At 51.9% G+C, this 22,867-nt stretch overlaps 1 protein-coding gene across 11 annotated transcripts in view; it reads left to right on the forward strand.

The window, feature by feature from the left end:
- The window catches only part of Arrb1 (arrestin, beta 1), a 71,626-nt gene that overhangs the window by 43,056 nt on the left and 5,703 nt on the right, over positions 1-22,867 (forward strand). For 3 of the 11 annotated variants that reach the window (NM_177231.2, XM_006507198.4, XM_006507200.3), the window contains exons 2-15: positions 4,059-4,089; positions 5,458-5,518; positions 9,013-9,057; positions 9,796-9,992; positions 10,693-10,752; positions 11,449-11,516; positions 13,061-13,196; positions 14,302-14,386; positions 14,788-14,860; positions 16,419-16,556; positions 17,821-17,904; positions 18,834-18,857; positions 20,289-20,359; positions 21,599-21,650. In NM_177231.2, coding sequence (NP_796205.1) covers positions 4,059-4,089; positions 5,458-5,518; positions 9,013-9,057; positions 9,796-9,992; positions 10,693-10,752; positions 11,449-11,516; positions 13,061-13,196; positions 14,302-14,386; positions 14,788-14,860; positions 16,419-16,556; positions 17,821-17,904; positions 18,834-18,857; positions 20,289-20,359; positions 21,599-21,650 — 1,125 coding nt within the window. Of the gene's footprint in view, positions 1-1,380; positions 1,656-4,058; positions 4,090-5,457; positions 5,519-9,012; positions 9,058-9,795; positions 9,993-10,692; positions 10,753-11,448; positions 11,517-13,060; positions 13,197-14,301; positions 14,387-14,787; positions 14,861-16,418; positions 16,557-17,820; positions 17,905-18,833; positions 18,858-20,288; positions 20,360-21,598; positions 21,651-21,801; positions 22,154-22,867 lie in introns of those variants that run through there. The other 8 variants (XR_003946373.1, XR_378207.4, XR_378208.4 and 5 more) reach the window with 5 other exon arrangements.

Here is a 22,867-nt window from a genome sequence, read left to right on the forward strand (position 1 = left end):
GAACCTTCTGGAAGCCAGAGAGGGGAGGAAGCAGATTTGACCCTAGAACCTGCAGGAGGAGCCAAGGGTCTTAATTTTAAGCCCAAGGGGGCCCACCTTGGACTTCTGGAGCATTGAACTATAAATAAATTTGTGTTGTTTGAAGCCATTGGCTTTGTGGAACTCTGTAATAGCAGCCACAGAGAACGAGTCTGAAGAGCTTGGGGACTCATGTGCAGCTTCTTCCGTGCATGTGTCATGTGTCATTTGTACTCCCATCTTATCCGTCAGAACAAGCCCTGGGTGCTTAACTCTACAGGATGCTTGGTACCCACAGGGAATCAACACTGGTGCCCATAAGACTTATCTATTATGTCTTTGTTGCCTGCAGCAATTTTTTCTATGATCTGGTCCATTCCAGTTCTTTAAAAGCCATAAATAAATAAATAAATAAATAAATAAATAAAGCCAGGTGTAGTGGCACATGCCTTTAATCACAGTGCTGGAGGACAGAGAGGCTAACCTCTGTGAGTTCAAGGCCAGCCTAATCTACATAGGGAGTTTCAAGACAGCTAGAGCTACATAGTGAAACCCTGTCTTGAAAAACAAACAAACAAACAAACAAACAAACAAACCACCAATTCCCCAGATAGTCAGGCATAGGGGCATATGCCTTTAATCTCAGCAGAGGCAGGAGAACCATTGTGAGTTTGAAGGTTTGCCTGGTCTCCGTTGTGAGTTCCAGCCCAGACAGGGCTATATAGTAATACCTTGCCTCAAGAAAACAAAACAAAACAACACCCCCTAAACTCCAAAACCAAAAAACTAAAACAAATCAAATCAAGACCTCTGTGCATGTGTGTAGTGTATGTGTGTTTGTGCACACATGTGTGCACCCGTGTGTGCATGTTTGAATGTGGAGGCTGGAAGTCAACTGTGGGTGTCTTTCTTTTCATTCCTCACCTTATTTTTTGAAACAAGGTCCTCGCTCAACATGGGGCTTTCTCTGAACCTAGAGCTCTCTACGTAGGTCAGACTGTGTGGCCAGAGAATCCCCCAGGATTCCTCTCCAGTGCTGGGGTTACAGGTACACGCTGTCATATTCATCTTTGATGTGGTACTGAGGATCCAAACTGGAGCCTTTATGCTTGTGAGGCAGGAAATCCATCCACCGGGCCATCTCCCCGTCCCATACTATCTGAAATAGACTTCCTAAATAACTAACTAGTGAGTTGCAACCTCTGGCTTGGGCAGTAACTATCACCCAAGCCTCTTTTGCTTCTGCTTCATGGACCACAGGTTACATCCCGGACATAGGTGATTGGACCAGGGGGTGGGATACCTAATCAAAGTTGACCAATCAGATTCCTCTCCTGGGAATTTGGAATTAGGCCATTCAGTCAGTTAGCAGCGGGAAGCTGAGAGAGGCAGGGTAGAAACAGGGTTGGAGTGTGAGTCACATGCGAGCCCAAAGGATGGAGGAGCAGAAAAATCCCTGAGTAAGCGGAGCGAGCTGGTCCACAGAGACAATGGAGCAGCCGCACAGACAGCCTCGCAGCCAGGAGGACCTGCAGCCCCAGAAGGAGCGGTGGAGACAGGGAGCTACAGCTTGAGGCTCCAATGGCGTCCCCATTTCCCGCTCCGGCCCCAGCTCATCCTGCCTGCTCATCTTTCCCGTGAGATTTTGGCCTCCTTATTACGACCCCCCCTCCCCTTCTTTGTCTTGAGCTATCCTGAGCCTTAACTCAAAGAGGCGCTGCTGGCCTTCCTGTTTTGGGGGCATCTAGCTGTGTGACTGAGACTCAGGTTGTGGGGCTCGGGCAAGACTGGGGGGTGAGCCAGATGCAGCTGTTCATACCTGCAAGGCTGGCTGGGATTGTGGGCTTAGGTTAAATTGATGCCTGCCACAAGAAGAGGTCTGTGCGGAGTTGCAAAGGTGGGGTCTTGGAAACTGAAATATGCCAGAGTCTCTTTTCCGACTGTTAGGGGCAAGAAGTGGGTGGAGTTTTGAGTGGTGGTGCTTGGCTACTGGGATGGTCCGGCTGAGCGTCGTGGACTAGGGTGACCTCTTCGAGCCTCAGTGTCTGCATCTTTGAAATGGGATTGTCCAGGAGCAGCACTGCCCTGGGAAATGTGCTTACAGGAATGAGTGGGGAATAACAAAACACTCAGAGAGCGGGGCAGCTGCTGTTGTTTGAGGAAGCGACAAGAGCCCTGGCTTCCTGAAGGAGGTGGTCCCTGGTGCTGACTAAGGTGGTAGCAGGACGTTCCCCACTGATGGCTGTACTTCCTGAACCCCGCCTCTTACCCCAGCCACCTTTCCTTTTTTCCTCTTCCCCTCCCCTCTTGTCTGTTCTTCCTGCCCTTGCCGGTTATAGGAAACAGTGGGTTGGATTAAAGCACCAGACCCAGGAGGGGGGCCCAGTCAAAAGCCAGTCTGGATTCTGACCTAGCCCCTTGTTTGCCGTGCTCCTGGGCAAGTTAATGCATCAGAAGGAGTTCCCAGTTAAGAGCTTCGCCCTGGGAAGTGGGAGTTAGAATGTATCTATTCTACTAGATACATTAGCTGCTCATTAAACCTTCCCCTCCCCCTCCTCCTTCCCTCTCTTTCTGCTTGGTGGATAGTGTTCCTCCTGGCCCTAGGTGTGCCTCATCCTCCAGCAGCCACTGGAATGGCTTTCCCTCTCCTTCAGAGCCTGGGCCACCAAGGCCTGGAGGCGAGCAAAGCTCGGACCCCACAGGAGAAGCATGGAGCTCCTAGCTCCTAGCTTGGAGGAGTTGCTGCTTCAGACTAGGTGGTCTGCAGTTCCCCCTACCTTAACAATGATCACACCCCAGCCAATTTGTGGCATCTTCATACTCCCAACCCTGATAAATATTAATGAGGAGAAGAGGCGCCAGGGCCCCTAGGGGAGAGCTGGAGGGAATGATGGGCCAAGCTCTCCTTTGCAGGCAATGCTCAGACCCATCTATATTCCCTGGGCCCCAGGAGGGAGGGTGAGGCAGGCTCAAGGCTGTGGAGATCCCACCGAGTCACAGTGCCTGCAGATGAGCAACTGGGAAGAATTGGGGGCTACCCTGCTGCCCTGGAGTAGCCTGTTCTTTCCAGGTCTGTCCCATCTTTTCTGTTTCCTGGCTCTCTTTCCTCCGTCTCTTGTTCATCTTTTATTTTTATACCTGTTTCTCCCTCTCCTCTCTTCCCACTCACCCTCCTCCTTTCAATACATTTCCTCATCCCTTGGTCTCTATCTTTCCCTGGACGGGCTGGGTGACGGTGAGGGAGTCTCAGTCACCCGGATACAGCTCTTGGGAGGGCAGCATGGTTGTTGTGGAAGGCAAGTTGCACTCTTCAAGATGCAGGGATTCCATTGATATCTGACCTCACACCCAGTGCTCCACTGTGTGAGCACGGGGTGTCTTCCCCAGCTTTCTTGTGCAATGTACTTATCTGTTCAACGAACATTTATTGAGCTCTTTGCCACCTGTTATCATTTAACACCTATTTATTAACACCTACAGCAGTGAGGTGTGTGCTCTTGGGTGTGTTTGGGACTCGTCCATTCTGTGGGGTGGGCATGGTGGCAGAGGAGGCATGAAGTAGAGATTAGAGGCAGGTGGGGGAGGGCTGGGAAGAAAAGAAGGAATCAGGAGAAGGACTTGGGGACTTGGGGTAGCGGGGGGCGGGGGGTGTTGAAGGCAGTGGCTATTTGGGAAGAACATCCAGGGTAGGAGAGAGTAGGATAAGAAAACTTTGAGAGCAAAGGCCTTGTGTAGGAATTGCCTGGTGGAGGAAGGAGCAGCAAGAAACAGAGGGACTGAAGAGCAGTGAGGTAGATGATTAGGGAAGAGTGGTGGGAGGTGACACAGGAAAAGGTGAGGCTGGATCCCCAGCACCTTCCAGGCATTCGGGGGTTTTCCTGTGTGTGAGCCGGGTGGACTTGTGAGATTCCCCCAGTCTGCTCTGAAGGACTGAAGGAGACCTGCGGGCAGCACCCTGGGTTGCCTGTAGGGCAGTCAAGGCAGGAGATTGGCTGGGCTGACTCCATTAACCCTGGCTTCACCTCTCTTTCTCTCCATAGAGTGTTCAAGAAGGCAAGCCCCAATGGAAAGGTGAGTCTGTGCTGTGTGCGGACTCCTCACTGTCCCCATGTTCCCGGCTCCTCTGTGGAACCTCCCTGGGGAATGGCTAGCTGTCTGGGGCTGACTGACACAGCTCTGTCCTCAGGAGCCCTCCATCCTAATGGGAAGGGAAAGGGCTGAGCCGGAAACTTGCTGTGTGGGCTTCAGGGAGCCCCAGCTGGGGAGAGATGGGTTGGACATTAGTGTGAGTGTGAGAAACAGGGGCAAGCTGGCCACAGGGATGACACTGAGTCCCCTGGTGTCGAGATGTCATGGTGTCACCTCGTTCCTTTTTCTCCAGGGGCTCTCAGGGTCTGGGCTTCTACTTCTTTTTTTTTTTTTTTTTTTTTTAATTCAAGGAAGTGCGGGGCATCCCAGGCTAGTGAGCGTCCTGTGTCTGGGCATAGCAGCTTACTCATACTGGGTTGCCATGGGGGCTTCCATGTCTCCATTTGGTGTCCATAGCAGACATCACTAATCATCTTTTAGCCTTTCCTGCTGAGCGGAGATCCATCCTATCTTGGATGCCTTGGCAATCCAGGGCCCCAGTCAATTAGATTTGGTACTTAGAATGAAATCCATTTGTCATCCTTACCTCCCCCCCCCCCCAGGCACAGAGGAATGGCTAAAAGGTTTTCAGAAGGCACAGCTGTTAGGTTTGCATTTTGGGGTGGCTAAGCTAAGGACTGTGTGAACAGTCCCAGCTGGAGGCTGCCTAATGTCAAAAGGGCTGAGTGGTTCAGTCACCCTTGAGAAACAGGACGGAATGCAGGGGTCAGGACTGAGGCAAGGCCGAGGACCAGGGGACATTTAGGATGGTGCTCCCAGCTCAGTGGAGCTAGGTCTGGCTCGGAGCCCTTGTTCTCTGGCCGCTGACTGGCTAGGGAAGCTAGCTCCCCAACTCCTCAGTGCCCCAGAGACAACATCCTGCCTGGTGCAGGGAGATAGCTGAAGAGCCCAGAGACAGCGTCAGCACTTGCAGGGAGCACTTGGCTTGTCTGCCTGTCCCCCCAAACCTCCCCAGGTTACCTCACTTTCCTGTTGTGTTCTGCTTTGCCCCTGCAGCTTTGCCCCCAACTGCTCAGTGGTGTTTGGTTTGAAGAACACCCTAGGCCTCAATGTGTTTATCTCTAAAATGGGAAGAATAACAACTCTTTCCTAGGGCTTTGGGAGGCAGAGGTGTTTAAAACTTTTCAAAGGTTTATTATTGTTAATATTAGGTTTGGGGCAAGGAGTCGTATCTTGCTGTGGTTCCACTAAGGGTTAGGAATGTGTGTAGGTGCCAGCGTTGGCTTCAGGGTAGGGTCCTGTGTTCTGCTGTTCCACAGCCACTAATGCTCTTGTGCCTCTCCTCCCTAGCTCACTGTCTACCTGGGAAAGCGGGACTTTGTGGACCACATTGACCTCGTGGACCCCGTGGGTGAGTGCTGGTCGGTGGGCTAGGGAGAGCCCTATCTCCAGAGCTCTGACACACAGAATGGGTAGGCATGGCTTCCTGCTTCAGGAAGCAGGCTTCTGGACAGCTCCTCCCTATTCAAGACAGAGGCCTCTGACTGCTCCAAGGCTAGGAGCAGAACAGCAGCAGCCACATCTTACATAAGGCCTGCTGTGCAGCAGTGATAACTCCTGCTTTCTGGACAGAATGAGGCACAGAGAGGCTTAGCAACTTGTTCCAGGTCACAAAGCTGCTGAGTCAAAATTCTAGCCTCCGTCTCTGCTGTCTCCTAGGGAAATCTTTCTTAGGATTTCTGAAACAGGGAGTGTTCTTACCTAGACGGGACTCTGCCGGAGATGCTGTGTCACAGCTGAGATTGGCTCCCAAGGGCTTGGCTGAGTTCAGGGTTTCTGTCTCTTGGAAATGTTGCCATCTTGGTTTGTATTATTCTCAGTTGGTAGCATACGTCTGCCTGGACATTGCAGGATGTTTGCCAGCGTCCCTGGTCCCTGCCCATTAGATACAAGAACTACCCCTACCACCACCACAGTTAGGACAATGTGCTAAATGACTCCGTGGGAGTAAATTGCCCATGCTCACAACAGCTGCTTCTGTAGAAAGTCGTTGGTCTCACAGGCTCTTTTCTTGTTGTATGGGGAGGCTCAGAGTCATCCGATTTACAAATGGAAGCACTGAGCCCAGATTGTTATTTTTTAAAAAAAGATGACCATGAAAAAGGGAGGTGGGTGTCACAGTGATTCAAACTGAGGCCTGGTGAAGAAACTGGCCTCAGAAATCGTCTCAGAGATGATGCTGTGCTCTTGTGCACCGTCCTTGGGCTGAGGGACCCTTGCTGTGCCAGAGTCCAGAAGGCAAAGCATAGCAGCAGATTTCAGCTCATAGAGAAAAGAGCTTTGTGAATATAAGCAGAAGCCTCGGGCCCTGAGCCTACGGGTGTTGACAGGGCTACAAGCTGAAGATCCAGGCCCCTTCCTTTAGGACCTGGAACAGAACCACCTAGTTGACCTCTCCAGCCTTGCTTGTAGGCCTTCTGATGTCCCACTATTTACATCTTCTCCAGAACTGACTTTTCCGAGGCCCTGGGCCCTGGGTTCACCTGTGTTCGGTTTCAGGCAGAGGTTTCTGAGAGTTCTCTGTGGGCCAGTGTTGAACATAACCCGAGTACAGCAGAGGCTGTGGACAGCTGAGAGGAGAAGAGAACTAGATCTCCAGTACACACATTGGCACTGGAGGGTCCTTATCCATGCCAGATTCCCTGCAGGACCTGAGGACCCAATGAATTCTTTTTTTTTTTAAAGATTTATTTATTGATTATATGTAAGTACACTGTAGCTGTCTTCATACACTCCAGAAGAGGGAGTCAGATCTTGTTATGGGTGGTTGTGAGCCACCATGTGGTTGCTGGGATTTGAACTCCTGACCTTCGGAAGAGCAGTTGGGTGCTCTTACCCACTGAGCCATCTCACCAGCCCCGACCCAATGAATTCTTAGGGCATGGTCCAGGCTTGCTCATTTGCCTCAGTAAGAAGCCTTCTGCCTGTGACACTGCCTCTCTGAACTGATCCTGTCTTCCCTTCTCTCCGCCATCCCATCTGGGGCAGGGACCTGGTGCTAGCCCAGGGCCCAGCACCCAGCTGATGGAATATTTGCACCAGCTCTGGGAATCCTCTCCTCCTCTCTGGCCACTGAGCTGAACTTTCCCTTCCAGCTTTCTTGACATGTCTCTTGGTCATCTAACCCTGCCTCGTTCTGTGGGGCCAGGCTCCAAGTCATCCCCTTTGACCCTATTGAGGAAACACTGCTGGAGGGTCATGTGTCTTCACTGGGACATTGTATTTACCCTCAGCTGAGCTCCTGGTGCCCGGTCAGTACAGGACATGGCATATAGGTGATGCCCATCATGAATGGAAAAGCATGCTGGAGGGGTGGGTGACCCCGAGGGTGGACTGGAATATCCCTATAACCTGGGCCAAGACACTCACTGTCTGTTTTTTTCTTTTCATTTTTCCCCCTCTTTGGGATTTATTTATTTATTTTATGTATATGAGTACACTATAGCTGTCTTCAGACGCACCAGAAGAGGGCATCCGATCGCATTACAGATGGTTGTGAGCCACCATGTGGTTGCTGGGAATTGAACTCATGATCTCTGGAAGAGCAGCCAGTGTTTTTAACTGCTGAGCCATCTCTCCAGCCCCCTCACTGTCTGTTTCTTAAGATACTCTGAGTAGTCAGTTGTAGGGGTGGGTTATGTGTTAGAGTGGGGACATGTGTGTGTGTGTGCGCGCGCGCGCACGTGGGTGACAGCAATGGTCCTTGGGACAGTGCTCCTGCCTCCTGGGGTGCTCAGCTGAGATGGGACTCTTTGTGTCCTGCCAGATGCTCTGCTCCCAAGGACAGCCCTTGTGAGAGGCATTGTCTCCACTGTGGGTGAGTCATTTTTATTGCTGTGACAAGATGTTCACTTATTTGGGCAATGGCTTTAGAGGTCTCAGCCCACAGTTGCTCAGTGTTGTGGCACTGCAGTGGGGTAGAACGTCATGACTGGGAGCATGTGGAGGAAGCAAGCTGTGTCCTTCACAATGACCGGGAAACAGAGAAGGAAGAAGGGACTGAGAACCAAACACACCCCTCAAGGCGTGTTGACATTCTTCCTCCAACCAGGCCCCATCTCCTACGGTGCCCACCACCTCCCAGCAACCCATTAAGCTGTGACTTCCCTGCTGGGGTAGAGCCCTGTGAGCCATCATTTCCCAAGGCAGACACTGTTGCTTTGGAGACCAGCTTTCAATACATCAGCCTTTGGAGGACATTTAAGATGCAAACCGTAACATTCGGGCTCACACATGCCAGGGGCTGTCCAAATACTTCTGTGTGTGACAGAATTTACCCATGTGCACGTTGGCACACGCTGCCCATCGGATGTGACATGAGCCCTGAGAGACTGACCAGAACCCCTGATTCATAGACCCCTCTCACCCCCCCCCCCAATTCAGGAAGCTTTGAAAATCTCGCTGATCCTAAGCCTGGTGCAGAGTCTGTTTATTACAAAGCTGGCCTAACATGACTCAAGGCCATTTACCATAGTTAGTAGCCTCTTGGCGAGATTAGTCATTTAATGATGGCAATTCTGAGAAATGTCCTCATGTGGTTTTGTCACTGTGTGGAGGACATAGTGTGCTTACACAATCTAAAATCACCATGATGTCCCTAGGCAGTATGCACTCAGGGGACCACCTCATATATACCACTCTTTGAAACCCTGTTCTATAGGCTGAGACTGTAGCTGTGTTTTCCTATAGAGCTGTCAACGGCTCTGATAGTAGGTACACACCCTGCAGAGGGCCATGCCCCAATGGACAGTGAGCCTGATTGCCTTTGGGATTTGGTTTGAGTGGATGGTCGGGGCTCAGGTTGAGAAGGTCACGCAGGGGGACTCTGTTCATTGTCTCCCCCAGATGGTGTGGTCCTGGTGGATCCTGAGTATCTCAAAGAAAGGCGAGGTAAGCTGTGGTCCTCCGACTCCCAGCATGCCTGTAGCCTCCACATCCTCTGCTCTCCAGTGACATCAGCATGCTGCCTTGATGCTTAAGCAGCCTCTCAGCGAATCCCATGGCACCTCCCTGTCCATTCTCCTGTTTCCTTAAATGAACCAGTGCATTTACCGCACTAAGAACTTTGGTTTCCTCTGATGCAGAGGTCTCCTGCTTCTTGCTCACCATATGAAAGCTTACGCCCCAAGCCCAGGCCCATCAATAACACAGCAAGGCTTGGGGGAGGGAGGATGACAGCGGAACAGGAGAGAGGGTCTCATTTTATAGATGGTAAAGGTGAAAGGTCTGTGTACAAGCTTAGGGTTAGGCTGGGCTGAGGTTCCCCCGCCTTTTAGACCCATCCTTCTGTGGGCCTCCCTCTAGGCTGTTTCTCTGCCCTGCTCCCCAGTCCACCAATGTAATCCAATTACCATGGCTGTCTGACTGCTTAACCATCCTTCTTGCTCCTCCATACTCCTGGACTGGGGTGAGCGAGGGAGGGCCATCATGAGGCTCCTTCCTAAGAGACCATATCAAGGCTGCCCTTGAAGTCACCTTGCATTAGAAGGCAATGTACTCATTCTATTTAAACCTGGGATGGGCTTGTACCTCTAGTATGCAAACCCCAGGGCTACAGCTGGAGCTCTGGGAGAGGGGGTTTGTATGCTACCCTCCCAGGCCCCTCCTCAGTTCCCCTGCTCCTCACAGTCTACGTGACACTGACCTGCGCCTTCCGGTATGGCCGGGAAGACCTGGATGTCTTGGGTCTGACTTTTCGGAAAGACCTGTTTGTGGCCAATGTGCAGTCCTTCCCACCGGCCCCCGAGGACAAGAAGCCACTGACACGGCTACAGGAGCGACTCATCAAGAAGCTGGGCGAGCATGCCTGCCCCTTCACCTTTGAGGTCAGCACGCCTTCCTGCATTCCAGGAGCATTCTGGGATGCTCTCAGGGCCGGTACATGGGGAACCCAGGAGGGCAGCTGCTTTAGCTCACCCAGCTGGGACCCAGGCGCTGTCCTGTACATTACCTGTTAAGTGCCTTACCTCTGCCCACTGTGGACATGCCACCTTAACCTCTAGGTTACTCCTCTGGCCCTCCTGCATTTAAGTTACTAGAAAAAGGAAGGGCCAGGGATGGTTGCAGCGAAGGAAAGACTCCTGCCTGGCCCTGGATCCCTGTGTACGTCCCTTCAGACAGGCTGCTTATATGCCCCGCTCATCCACTGTCATGCCTCCTTACCATTTCAAGACCCCATGCTTCTGGAGTCCACATCTTCCTGTTTCTGAGGCTCCATGACCGCAGGACAAGGCTGAGTAGAGAACCTAGGTGAAGAGCATTTGAATTCTCATCTTCCATAGCCTGCCCTGATTTTCTGTGGGGCATAGTGTGATATGGCTTGGCCAGGAGAGAACCAGTCTCTTTCAGGGGCTCCTTGTCTGATGGAAAAGATATAGCTTGTTTTCAGAGGACTTGGTCTGATGGAGGAGAGATGGTCTGTCCTCACGGGGTCTGGTCTGATGGGTGTATAGTAGCGACAGAGGTGTGTCGGGAGAGACAAAGCAGAGGTGAAAGGTTAGCTCATGTTATTTGTCTCCTGAACAGATCCCGCCAAACCTTCCATGCTCAGTCACTCTGCAGCCTGGGCCTGAGGACACAGGAAAGGTAGGTCACTCCAAGAAGGCCATCTCGGGTCCAGACTCTCATGTCCCCAGAATCCTGGTTTTCCCCCCCATGGGGTGGTGGACAGTTCAAACTCCCTTTCCTGTGGAAGCTGCCTGGCTGATGTTCCTTGGATAAGCAATCATTCACAGGCTCCCTCAAGTCACTTTTTCTGGCTCTGGTGTTGACTGCACAAGACCAGCAAATTCTGAGCACCTACACATGGCCTCACACAGGCCCTGGTAACTTTGAATTTTACAGAGGGCATAGCTGAAGCTTAGAAAGGGGTGGAAGGAGCAGGTCCCAGCCCCCAGACTCCACTCTCTCATCTGCAAAGCAGAGGCAATGAGCATACGCCTTCACGTTGTTAGAGAGTTAGGGGGGTTCTGTGACACTCAGCACAGGGTCGTCATGTTGCTGGTGGCTGTCTTGAGAACAACCACCCAGACTGAAGCTGGAGTCTCAAATGGGATTGGGGTTGGCTGGTGGGCTCACAGGAGCCCTCCAGTGGAAGGAGCTGGGCCAGGGGCAGCGTGGAGACAAAGTGAACATTGGGTACCAGGGTTTCAGATTCATGACAAGGAGTCCTCAGGTGGGAGAAGCTTGTGTTTTCACCCAGAATTCTAATTTGTAAGGTGGGAGGGTGGTTGGGGACCTTGCCTCCCCAATGCCATGGGGTCAGCATGTCCTTCTCCACAGGCCTGTGGTGTGGATTATGAAGTCAAAGCCTTCTGTGCTGAGAACCTGGAGGAGAAGATCCACAAAAGGTAGGCAGGATACTGGTGGGAGAAGGGAGGAAGGACAATGAGGGGAGTCGAAGGAGTCGCAGTGAGGAGAGGCTTTGCTGTGAGAAGGGTCTAGAAGTCTGTCAGGTGATGGCGAGCTTCCTGGAGGAGGTGAGCCAGGCTTCTCTCACATCCCTACCTCTCTCTGCCTTACCCCTGCAGCCTGTTGATATTAGAAAGACCCCCAACTTCAGTTAACTTTCAACAGTGGGTAGTTGGGAGGCCCTCAGCAGGAGTGAAGCCTGTGTTTGTGGACAGATCTGAACAGGGGACAGAAGTGGAGGAAGGTGAACATAGAGGGGACTCAGTGTGGCTCAGAGTGTGCTCAGCATGGCTCAGAGAGCCAACATTTTCCCATAGTGCTTGGCAGACAGGGGGGACAAAGCTTCTGGTCCTGACTTCTCATGGCTGCCCTTCCTGGGGGTCCTGGGATTCAGACCTCCTGCCTCCTGGCCTTCACCTGGCTATGATGCCCTTGCATCCTAAGTCAGCCGCTGAGGGGTGCTCACCAGCTCTTTAGGGATGACTTTGCCACCTGGTGGCGACTAGGAGTATCACAAGCATTTTCATCTGTTGTGTGGTTGTTCTTGTATGGGGGAGACAAGAAAGACTCTTCTCTCTTGTGTCTGTCCCCTTAAGATCTGTGACAAAGGAGACCTAATGGCGTTATGGGATATGAGAGGGATTTTGAGCAGAATAATGAACAGCAGGAAACACTGAGAGTCACCACCCTCACCCTCTCCCAATGGGGCATCTTAAGTCTACTCCCAAGATTCACTAGTCATAATGATACAATAGCTGTCAGTTCTCAAAGGCTTAGTTAGTTCCGGTCATGTTCACAGTAATGGACAGATGTGGTTTAACCTTCCCCGGGGTCCTGAGGGCTAAGTGCTGTTGTCATTGTTTCACAAATGAGAAAACTGATGCACAGGGAGGTAATTTCCCCAGGTCATACTCACCAGCTCAGTCCGTCTTTGCTTCTACCCTAAGCCTTGTGACCTCCACTGAACCCCTCTCACTTGTGAGTCTCACTGAGTCACCTCTTCACTCTCCTGCACCTCTTGGCTGAATCAACATCCCATAATGACCCCCCCACCTCCACCTCCCACAAGGGCCTGTCAGTTCTGCATGCTTCCACATAGCAGATAAGGCTGCCAGGCAGCAGGTACTGGCCCGTGTGCTGAGACCGTGGTAGTGAACCAGCTGGGCAAGAAGTTCCCATCCTCCAGCGGCTTACACTATTAGGAGACACGGGGAACACAAAGTAAAAAATAGGCCCTTTCTTACCATCATGCTGGGGACTGGGACACGCAGACCCAAATGAAGTGCTGTTGTCGGGTGGCTCAGGGACAGAATTGAGGAGGCTGGGGCTGAGTCACATGGTGACAAACCCTCCTGCTCAACCTCTGTGATCAGTGGGCAATGGGGAGCTACAGTAGACTCTTGAACAGGAGAGGGGTCTAGGTATTACAGAGAAGAGAGTGGAGGCTGGTGACTCTGTCTTTCTCCCCATGCATCTTCCTTAGGAACTCTGTGCGGCTAGTCATCCGGAAGGTTCAGTATGCCCCTGAGAGACCTGGCCCTCAGCCCACGGCTGAGACTACCAGACAGTTCCTTATGTCAGACAAGCCCCTACACCTTGAGGCATCACTGGATAAGGAGGTAAGAGGCCCAGACACCACTGTCCTCAGCTCTACTATCCCTCAGGTCCCAGTGTCTCTGGACTGTCCTTGAGGGTTTGGGGAATCCTGTTGGGGTCCAAAGGACTGGCAGAGGTGGGCATGTGCACCTATGGAACAGGAGCAATGGAAGGGTCCTGGCCATTCCTCCTTACACTCTTATAATTGCCTGTTTCAAACTGGAGGGAGAACCCCAGCTAATCAGCAGGGTGGTGATGGGGAACAGGACTCAGGGTCTCCTTGCTATTACCCTTATCAGTGAGCTAGAAGGTGAAAAGTTCTTGAAGTCAGGTGACTCTGAGCCAGCTGACTGGGGTATGGGTATGTCCCTCCTTCTTGGGGTAGCTAAAGACAAGAGCCTGGACAAGGTGGTCCCTGAGAATTCCGAGCAGGTCCTCCAGTAGCTGGTTAGCCTTTCCTCTCTTTCTCTGAGTCTTCTAGAGTTTAATGTGTCTGTGAACCCAGACCATCAGAGCCCACAGGAACTTGAGACCTTACTCTGTTCAAGCCTGCACATAGGATAAAGGAGAAACAGCATCTCACTTAACCTGTCCAAGGTTATGCAATGGTTGTCACCATCATTGCTATTATTGCTGTCTTAGCTGGTGGTCAGAATGAGACTGGAGCCGAAGATGTCAGCTTCATTTTCCTATGTGTGTATGTGTGAGTGTGCATGGGTGGGTGGGTGTGTGTGTACATCTGGAGGACAGCCTTGGAGGTATTATTCTCAGGAGTGCCATCCCCCTCCTTTGAGGCAGTCTCTCATTGGCCTGGAGCTTACTAACTCGGCTAGACTCTGTGGGCACCGAGCCTCAGGGATCCTCTTGTCTCTGCCTCCCTAGTGCTGGGATTACAAGATCAAACTCAGGTCCTCGTGTTTGCAACACAAGTACTTGACTGGCAGAGCAGTCCCCCGAGTTCAGGAATGTCATCTTCTAATACAGATATCTTTGAAAGGTCCCACAGTGGTACTGAAGGTCCATATGCTTGGTAGTTTTGTGACACTTTTATCTCAGTGGGAAGTGGCTGGTGAGCTGGGGGCAGAGTTCAGTGTCCCTGTCCATGCTCTCCTGTCATCTGCCTCACAGATCTATTACCACGGAGAACCCATCAGCGTTAATGTCCACGTCACCAACAACACCAACAAGACTGTGAAGAAGATCAAGATCTCGGGTAGCTGGGGATCCTACCGAGGGTTGGGATAGCTGCAGGTGTGGCCTTTGTTAAAAGCCTGAGATGATACCATTAGTAGCTTTGGAAGCTTGGGTCTGCTGTCAGCCTACAGTGGCTTCAAAGCTGTAGGCACTTGGGGCAGTGGGTTTACCGCTTTGCATGCCCCTTCATAGGCTTTCTGGGCCCTGGACAAGCTGTTCTGGGAGGAAAGATTTGGTCATGGAAGGGACTGGGTTTTGATGGGGTTTTCTGTGTGGGTGGAGTCTGGGGTGGTGGCCTCTGATAAATGCTGGTCGTTGTCTCAATCTAAGCAAGCACACCTACTACAGGGAACTTGAGGGCTATCTTGAGAGGTACCCCCTGACTCATGTACCCACCTCCCCTGCTCCCTCTTTCCCCAGTGCGCCAGTATGCAGACATCTGTCTCTTCAACACAGCTCAGTACAAGTGCCCAGTGGCCATGGAGGAGGCTGAGTAAGTGTGTCTGAAGCCGACTTTGGACAGGTGGGACTAGACAGGACAAAGGGGAGCTCTGAGTCCAGGCCCAGGCATCTCTTCTCAACCTGCAGAGAGATGTCCTGGGGTAGGACTCATGTGGCATGTGCCTTTATGTGCTGAGTAGCCTCACTGGCTTCTGTTTCGGTCTTTGAGTCCAGGTCTCACTTTGAGACCAGGCTGGCCTGAAACTCAGAGCCTGAGCTTACTTGGAATCAGGGCAATCCTTCTACTTTAGCCTTCCAAGCGCTGACGTTATAGGTGTGAGCAACTGCACCTGCCACTTTGACATGGTTTCTAATATTCTAGAGATGGAGCTGTTATTACTAAACCAAATATTCTTGCATTATTGGATATTCTCAAATTCACTGTTGATTAAGAATAAAACCTACAGCCATGAGACATAGACTTCTGGTGAGTGTTGGGGGGTACGTTGAATGACCCAGAGCCAGGAGAGCATTTAACCCCAAGTGGAACATAGTCATAGCCATAGTCTGTCACATATTTGCATCTGCAGTCTGGAGAAAGGGTAGCTGCCTGGGCTTCCAGTAAGCATTCCTGTGGGGTTGGGCTTGGGGTTGAGATGTGGCCGGCTCTGCTCCCTTCAAGAGGCAAATTTAGGTCTTATTCCAGGACTGTCCCAGTGTCAGGTGCACGCATCTGCCTCATCTTTGAGAAGGGAGATGGGGGATAAAATAGCACCAGCCAAAGGGAACAACAGAGGTTCCTGTGCATGACTGATAGATACACATTGCAGCAAGTAAAGTTTCAATGGTAGAACCTAGGTGGGGGCTTCCAGGCATTTACTCATGGTTTGTATGCCCACTTTTGAACATAAACGTGGGCTGGAGAGATGGCTGAGCAGTTAGGAGCACGTGCTGTTCTTCCTCCAAAGGACCAGGGTTCATTTTCCAGTACCCACACCAGGCTGCTCACAGCAGCTTGTAAGTCTAGTTCTAGGGGATATGATGCGCTCTTCTGGCCAATGAGGGCACTTGCATGTGAGTGGTGCACAGACAGTCATGGAGGCACACACACACACACACACACACACACACAAATTAAAAACTTAATCATTAAATAAAAACTAAAAATAAATGTGTGGGCTAGAGAGATGGCTCAGTGGTTAAGAACACCGACTGCTCTTCCAGAGGTCCTGATTTCAGTTCCCAGCAACCACATGGTGACTCATGACCATGGAATGGGATCCAATGCCCTTTTCTTGTATGTCTGAAGATAGGGACAGTGTACTCATATACATAAAATAAATAATCTTTTTTAAAAGTGTGCTATTTAAGTGTGCATGGTGACCATGCCTAGTTTAGGATTAGTCCTGCTTGTGTGTGGTGGGCCTCTCCTCTTTCCCATGGCAGTGGGCTTGCTGCTTGAGCTGGGCTCAGCCCAAGTGGTTGCCTGCATCTGGGAGATAAGGGTTGCTGGCAGAGGGCGTTGTGGAACAGGGCCAGTCCAGGCGTCTTGGCTGGGTTAGGGCTGGCTGTGATAAGAGTCATCTTCATGCTGCCTCTCTACTTCCCAGTGACAATGTGGCACCCAGCTCAACATTCTGCAAGGTCTATACGCTGACTCCCTTCCTGGCCAACAACCGAGAGAAGCGGGGACTCGCCCTCGACGGGAAGCTCAAGCATGAGGACACGAATCTGGCTTCCAGCACGCTGTGAGTGAGAGCCCGCCCCTAAGACCCAGATGCTATGAGTGAGAGCCCGCCCCTAAGACCCAGATGCTGTGAGTCCCAGGCCCCCCGGTGCCCTCTCCACGACGGGGCCCCACCCTCTTGGCCCACCACCATGAGGATGAGGTTTAGGCTCTTGCCCAAGTCTTGACTAGGGCCAGTCCCCTGGAGTGTGGCTACCCAGGGAGGATCTCTTTCTACTCCTACCCACCCAGCCAAAGACTACCGGGTCCCATCATTTGCCTCTGGGGGACACAACCAGAAAAGCTTTCTTTAAGAATTGGCAGCTCTTAGCCCAAAGTCCTGAATACAGACTGGGGTGTGTCCCTGATGCTGTCAGGGTTGGAGGGGAGAGAATCGCTTCTAGAAGAGTACTGGAAGGAGATAAATGGGGGCTTGGAGAGGCTGGGGAAAAGAGGGGAACTGGGTATAGATATGGGGGTCCTTCCACATGAGGCACCATTAGGCCATTTGGTCCATGGGCATCACTGAGCCTTCAGGGTTGTCCCACCCTAGAAGAGTTCAGACAGTTGTGGGGGGACTTTCATTCCCTCTGATGATATCTGGCTCTCTGCAAGGGATTTGGTCTTTGTCTGTTGATTCCGAGACCACGCTCCCCACTCTCAGACTTGGCTCAGGCTAGACAATCACATTATCACCCCTCATAGGCCTCCCATTTACCAACAAGCTCTTTGTCCTCCTTTTACTCTGACTTGTACCTGATCTGCCCTCAACACCCCACCACCAGGTATCTACTTAGCATATCCTTCCCATGTTACCCTGACTCCCAGCTACCCTTGGCTTCTCAGCTCTCAGTGTGGCTCTTTCTGCTTGTGGGTTACCGAGCATAAGCAGTGTGAGAGAAGTAAGTGGTGGGAGGGCGGTTAGGGCCTGTTCTCACGGCACTGTGTGGCACTGGTGAGGCAGGGAGGAGAGTCCACTAGGGCTACAGAACAAGGACATCTTATCGCTAGATGTGGAACCCAAGGAACTAGGGTCATAGCTCAGTGGTAGAGCGCTTGCCCATCAGGCATGAGACTGTGGATTTAATCTCCAGTACCACAAAGAGGGACATAAACAGAATCCAGGCCTACAAGTGCCAGTGCACTGGGCTCAGCTCCCTTTCCTAACTGTTGGACCTGGAGGCTCAGGAGATGGATGGACAGTGGTGCCTCCCAACATATGCCAATGCCTACCACATTCCGCCCACCAAGGAGCCCCAAGGTCCAGCTTCCCCGTCTTCCTGCAGGTTGCGGGAAGGTGCCAACCGTGAAATCCTGGGCATCATCGTTTCCTACAAAGTCAAGGTGAAACTGGTGGTGTCCCGGGGCGGGTAAGTCCAGCTGTCCCAGAACCCCTGCTCGTCCCACCTGCTTGCTTGGCCTTTAGCTGCATCTTCTCATTGAGGAGGCGAGACTTAAGGACTTGCTTTTCTCTCCCCTCCTCTGATTTCTTCTCCACTGGCTGGAGCGCCTCCTCTCCTCCATCTCTATCCCTCTCTCCTGCTCCTTAGCCTAGGCCCGAGTCTGGCTCTGGGGACTGGGTACAGCCTATATGAATCTGGGTGTCCTCAGACTGTGCCGTGACTCTCGGGCTACAAGGACTTCCTCACATCTCAGGACACAGTGTGCACACACGGCTCTCGGAGATCGAAAAACCCAGAGCTGAATTGGGGGGGGGGTTCCTAATTGGCTAACTTTCCCATTTTATAGATGGGGAAAAATGAAGCCTAAATAGTTCTGCTGACAGACTAAGTAGCGTTAGTTAGGGCAATGCCTCCAAGCCAAGGATGGTGCAAGGTGGTCATAGCCCTTGGGAGGGAGAGGCAGGAGAGCGGGCATTCAAGGCCATTCTTGGCAGCATAGTGAGTTTGAGGTGGACTGACAAAGAATATTGTCTCTGCGGCTGGCAGTGTTAATACTGACTTTATATAACAGAACAATTCTAAGCCCCGTGGACAGTCTTGTGTTCTGTGACTTTGCAGGACCCACAGTCTTCTCACTTTCTACTGACCTCCCCAAAGTCTTCCTTCTGCTATTAGATAGCCTGGAAGCAGGGAGACTAGTTTTTACAGATGAAGATCCTGGGGTCCAGGGGCTCTGCAAGCCCATCCCTCTGTGCCCTAGAAGAGATGGCAGCTGCCCAGGGGTTGGGAGCGTGTCCTTTGGCGGGGTGGCGGAGCAGTGAATGAATGTCCTTTCTCTTTTCTCCCGCTCTGCACTCTGTCCTGACCGCTTCTTCTGCCTCCTCTGGTCCACTCAGCCTCTTGGGAGACCTTGCATCCAGGTAAAGCCCCTCCTTTGTCTGCTTTGTCTACCTTCCTGGAGGCCCTGGGGTCATAGACCCAGCTGATCAGAACCACAGGGTACCCAGAGGGAAGGAGGGATCTAGGGTTATTTCAGATTTCAGTCTGGGGATGTGTTGCAACAGGAACTCTGCCAGGACAGGCTGGGGGATGTGGCTTCTAGCAGAACACCTCGACTGCTTTCCGTCCCACTCAAGTGACAGGACCTTTGCAGACAACAGAGATACAGGCAGTGGCCCCTAGTAGGGGCATCGGCATTACTGACCTGAGTCCTAGGATGTTCGAGAGATGCATCCTTCGTGACTTTCAGACATCTACTCCACTGAGAATTCATGGCTAACTGTGGTCAATTACCCTTGCTCCCAGACCACACGTAGGGGTGGGTGTGTCTCAGACATGATTGTGTGATCTCCTGTTGTCACACAATGACTGTGTCACTCATCCTATGAGATCTGAGTGAATCAAGAGACAATTCCATCTCTTCAGTGTCCAACAGCAAAGAGTTTGAGTCCAGACTTGTGGCCAGGCTTGTGCAGTATACTGGAGTCCCAGCAGGGAGACAGTAGTGTCCTTACTAGTCACAGCCTAGCAAGGCTGAGTCCCAGGTCCTTCCAGCCACATCCAGTATGGCTTCATGGAAGGCTGACTGTATCTGGCTTGTACCAGTCCATCACACCCAGGCCCTTCCCACTTCACAGCTGGCAACATGACCAGTAAGATGTGGTTGTGTTTTCTGGAGACACTCATAATTTTAGGGAGGCTCTGCTAAGATATGCCACCCTTAGCAGTGAGGAGCCTTCAGGGCTACGTTTAATCAGTCTTTTAATTCTGTTTATCATCCAGTGGCTAAGGGGATGGGTGATTGAGCCAGAGTCTTTCTGCACTTACTGCCAATAGCTGTGCAGCCTGAGGCAAGAGGCTAATCTCTGAGTGCCTAAACCTAGGGCATCTTAATAATAGGGCTGTAGTGAAGAGGATCGCAGGAGTTGTTCTAAGGAGGGGCTTGGTACACTCTGTATCATGCAAATGCCCGTTCTTGTCCTCAACCTGTGTACCAGGGACAGTGTCAGGGAAGGCCTGGTCACCAACAATGACTGGTGACCAGCTCTTTCACAGGCACACACAGGAGGTGTCAGCGTCTGCCTATGGTGTGGACAGCTCCTGAAACCTGTGGGTGGCAGAGAGGCGGGTGGGCAGGACTGGGAGAAAATTGGAAAGGGTGGTGTCAAGAGGCCATGATGATTTGAGATGGGCAGAGCCCCAGGCCACTTTGGTTACCCACTGACCATGGTGTGAGTCCCCAGCGGGCATGGTGCCCAGCCCATGGTCTCCCCAGGCCTCAGACGGACAGGGCAGCAGGTCTTTCTCTCTGAGGCACTCACCGAGCTCGCTGGACGGGGTGTGTGTTTCAGTGATGTGGCCGTGGAGCTGCCTTTTACCCTAATGCACCCCAAGCCTAAGGAGGAGCCCCCACATCGGGAAGGTGAGTAGGACCTGTGGGCCACTGGGGTGGGGTTTACCAGCCTCCCTGTTACCCCACTGCTCTGCTTCTTTCTGGGTTAACCTCCAGCCCAGAGTCATCCTTTCCCCAGCTCCCAGTCTTCTGCAGGGCCTACAACACAACTATTATTTGCTTTTGACCCAACTAGGGGGGCAGAGAGCCCTGACTGCTATTCTCCATGGGACAGGGAGGTTCGGAGTGGAGGACAAGCCACACTGGTGGATTTTAATTTTAAAAATTATTATGATTTAAAAATATTTATTTTTATTTTATGTGTATGGGTATTTTGCCTGCATGTATGCCTGTGTACTATATACATGCAGTACCTTCAGAGGCCAGAAGAGGGCGTCAGATCCACTGCGACTGGAGTTACAGATGGTTGTTAGACATCCTGTGGGTACTGGGAACTGAACCCACAACCAGAAGACCCAGTACTCTTAACTGCGGAACCATGCTCAGTCCCCATATTAGTTGAGGGTTTTTTTTGGTTTGGTTTTTGTTGTTGTTGTTGTTGAGACAGGGTTTCTCTGTATAGCCCTGACTGTCCTGGAACTCACTTTGTAGACCAGGCTGGCCTTGAACTCAGAAATCCGCCTGCCTCTGCCTCCCAAGTGCTGGGATTAAAGGTGTGCACCACCACACCCGGCATTAGTTGAGTTTTTAAGGAGGTAACAGATTGACTACATTCCATTGCAAGGGATGTTACAGTCCCTCTCACAAATGGAGTCTGCCTATGAGTAGTCGGTGAGATGCCGCAGATGGCACTCTGAATTCAGAGAGGTTACAGTGTGAAAAAAAAAACAAAAACAAAAACAGGGCAGTGTGATAACACATGCCCATAATCTCAGCAGAGGGAAGTGTGTGAGGTAGGAGGATCACGTTTGAGGCCAGCCAGGGCTGCAAAATGATCTTAGGGTAAATGGAACTCAGGGAAGCAAAAAGTGAATGTGTCTCACGTTGGAGACCTGCTTCCTGCAGGGTGTTCATTGGGCATGGATGCCTCCCTCCCACATCTGCTGGTTTTTGACCTGGGAGGCTTCTCACTCACCTTCCTTCCTTGCCCTCCCCATCTTATCTAGAGAGTCTGAGGAGTGTGTGTGTGTGTGTGTGTGTGTGTGTGTGTGTGTGTGTGTATGTGCGTGTGGTCCCTGTCCCATCCCTCACCTCTCATCCCACACCCCACTTACCCCTGGGTACCTCACAAGCCTTGTATATTTTCAGTTCCAGAGAGCGAGACTCCAGTAGACACCAATCTCATAGAGCTTGACACCAAGTAAGCTGAACCTTCCTGCCTGTGCTGTCTGGGGAGGGGCTGGAGGTGGGACGGGAGAGGTGGAGGGGTCATTTGCATAAATGTTAATCAACCTCTGAGGAGCAGCTGGTCTAACCTGTCTGCTGAGAGCCACCTCTGCTCACCTCTTCAGCAACCTGCTTGCCTGCATGTGACTTGAAGGACCCTCCATGCCTGTTCCTCTTCCTCCTGCATTGGTGGGGTCTGTCTTCCTTGTACGTCCGTCAGTCAGTCAGTCCGTCCGTCTGCAGCACCCACCCAGCTGGCTGACACGGGGCTGGTTCAGACTCTGGGGCTCCCCTCTCTTACCCGACCAAGCCAGTTGGAGGCTGCCTGTGGGGTGGAGAAGGTGTCTGGGTGCTGTCACTCTTGCGGCCTGAGGACCAACCGATTCGGACTCCCCTGCGGTGGAAGGCCATGGGGCACCAAACAATGGCCAGAGGAAGAGGACCTGGTTCAATGGCTTGAATCGCCTCTGGGGCCAGGTGGCTTTCTCCTTCCAGCTTCCCAAACCTCCTTTCCTTGATTCTTTGGTGAGATCTGAGAAACAGAGGTTTGATGTTGCCCTGAGGAAACCCATTCAGCTGACTGAATTCAATGGGGGCCAGGGACTTCTGCCTCTGCCTGGGCCAAAGGGTCATGGTGGAAAGAAAGAAACAGTCCTTAGTCCTGCAACCTTAAACCAGGCACCTTTCCCCATCACTCTGTCCTCATATCCTCACCATCTTCCAAGCCCCGTTCCAAAGTCCCTCTCCAACCTAGGACTCCGGGGATGTGGGTTAGATCTTCTAGGAGAAAGACCTGTTCTCCTTCCTTAGAACCCAACACCAACTTCCTGGTTGAAACAGTTACCCTCCCTAAAGCAGTCTTGGTAGTTTGATTTGGAGGGGTGAAATAGGGTTTCTTGGGCTTGTTCTTTGGGGATTCCGACGCAGAGCCACATTGCTCCCCCTACTTACCTTCTCCATCTCCCCAGGAACAGGGTTGCTTTTCTAGCCCTTATGCACTGAGAGGCAAGCTTTTTGCAGTTTATTTGTGAGAACCCCCACAGCCATCAGTGGGCTTGTAAATGGGCCAGCCAGGCACGCCTTTCTGCCTGAGGTCATCCCAGAGACCCTGGAGATCAGGGGTTCTCTCTTGAGTCCTCCCATCGTTTGGCCAGGCCTCTGGATCTGCCTGTCGTCTACCTCTGCAAACAC

This window comes from Mus musculus, chromosome 7 (genome assembly GCF_000001635.26).
Source record: "Mus musculus strain C57BL/6J chromosome 7, GRCm38.p6 C57BL/6J".
NCBI classification, from domain to species: domain Eukaryota; kingdom Metazoa; phylum Chordata; class Mammalia; order Rodentia; family Muridae; genus Mus; species Mus musculus.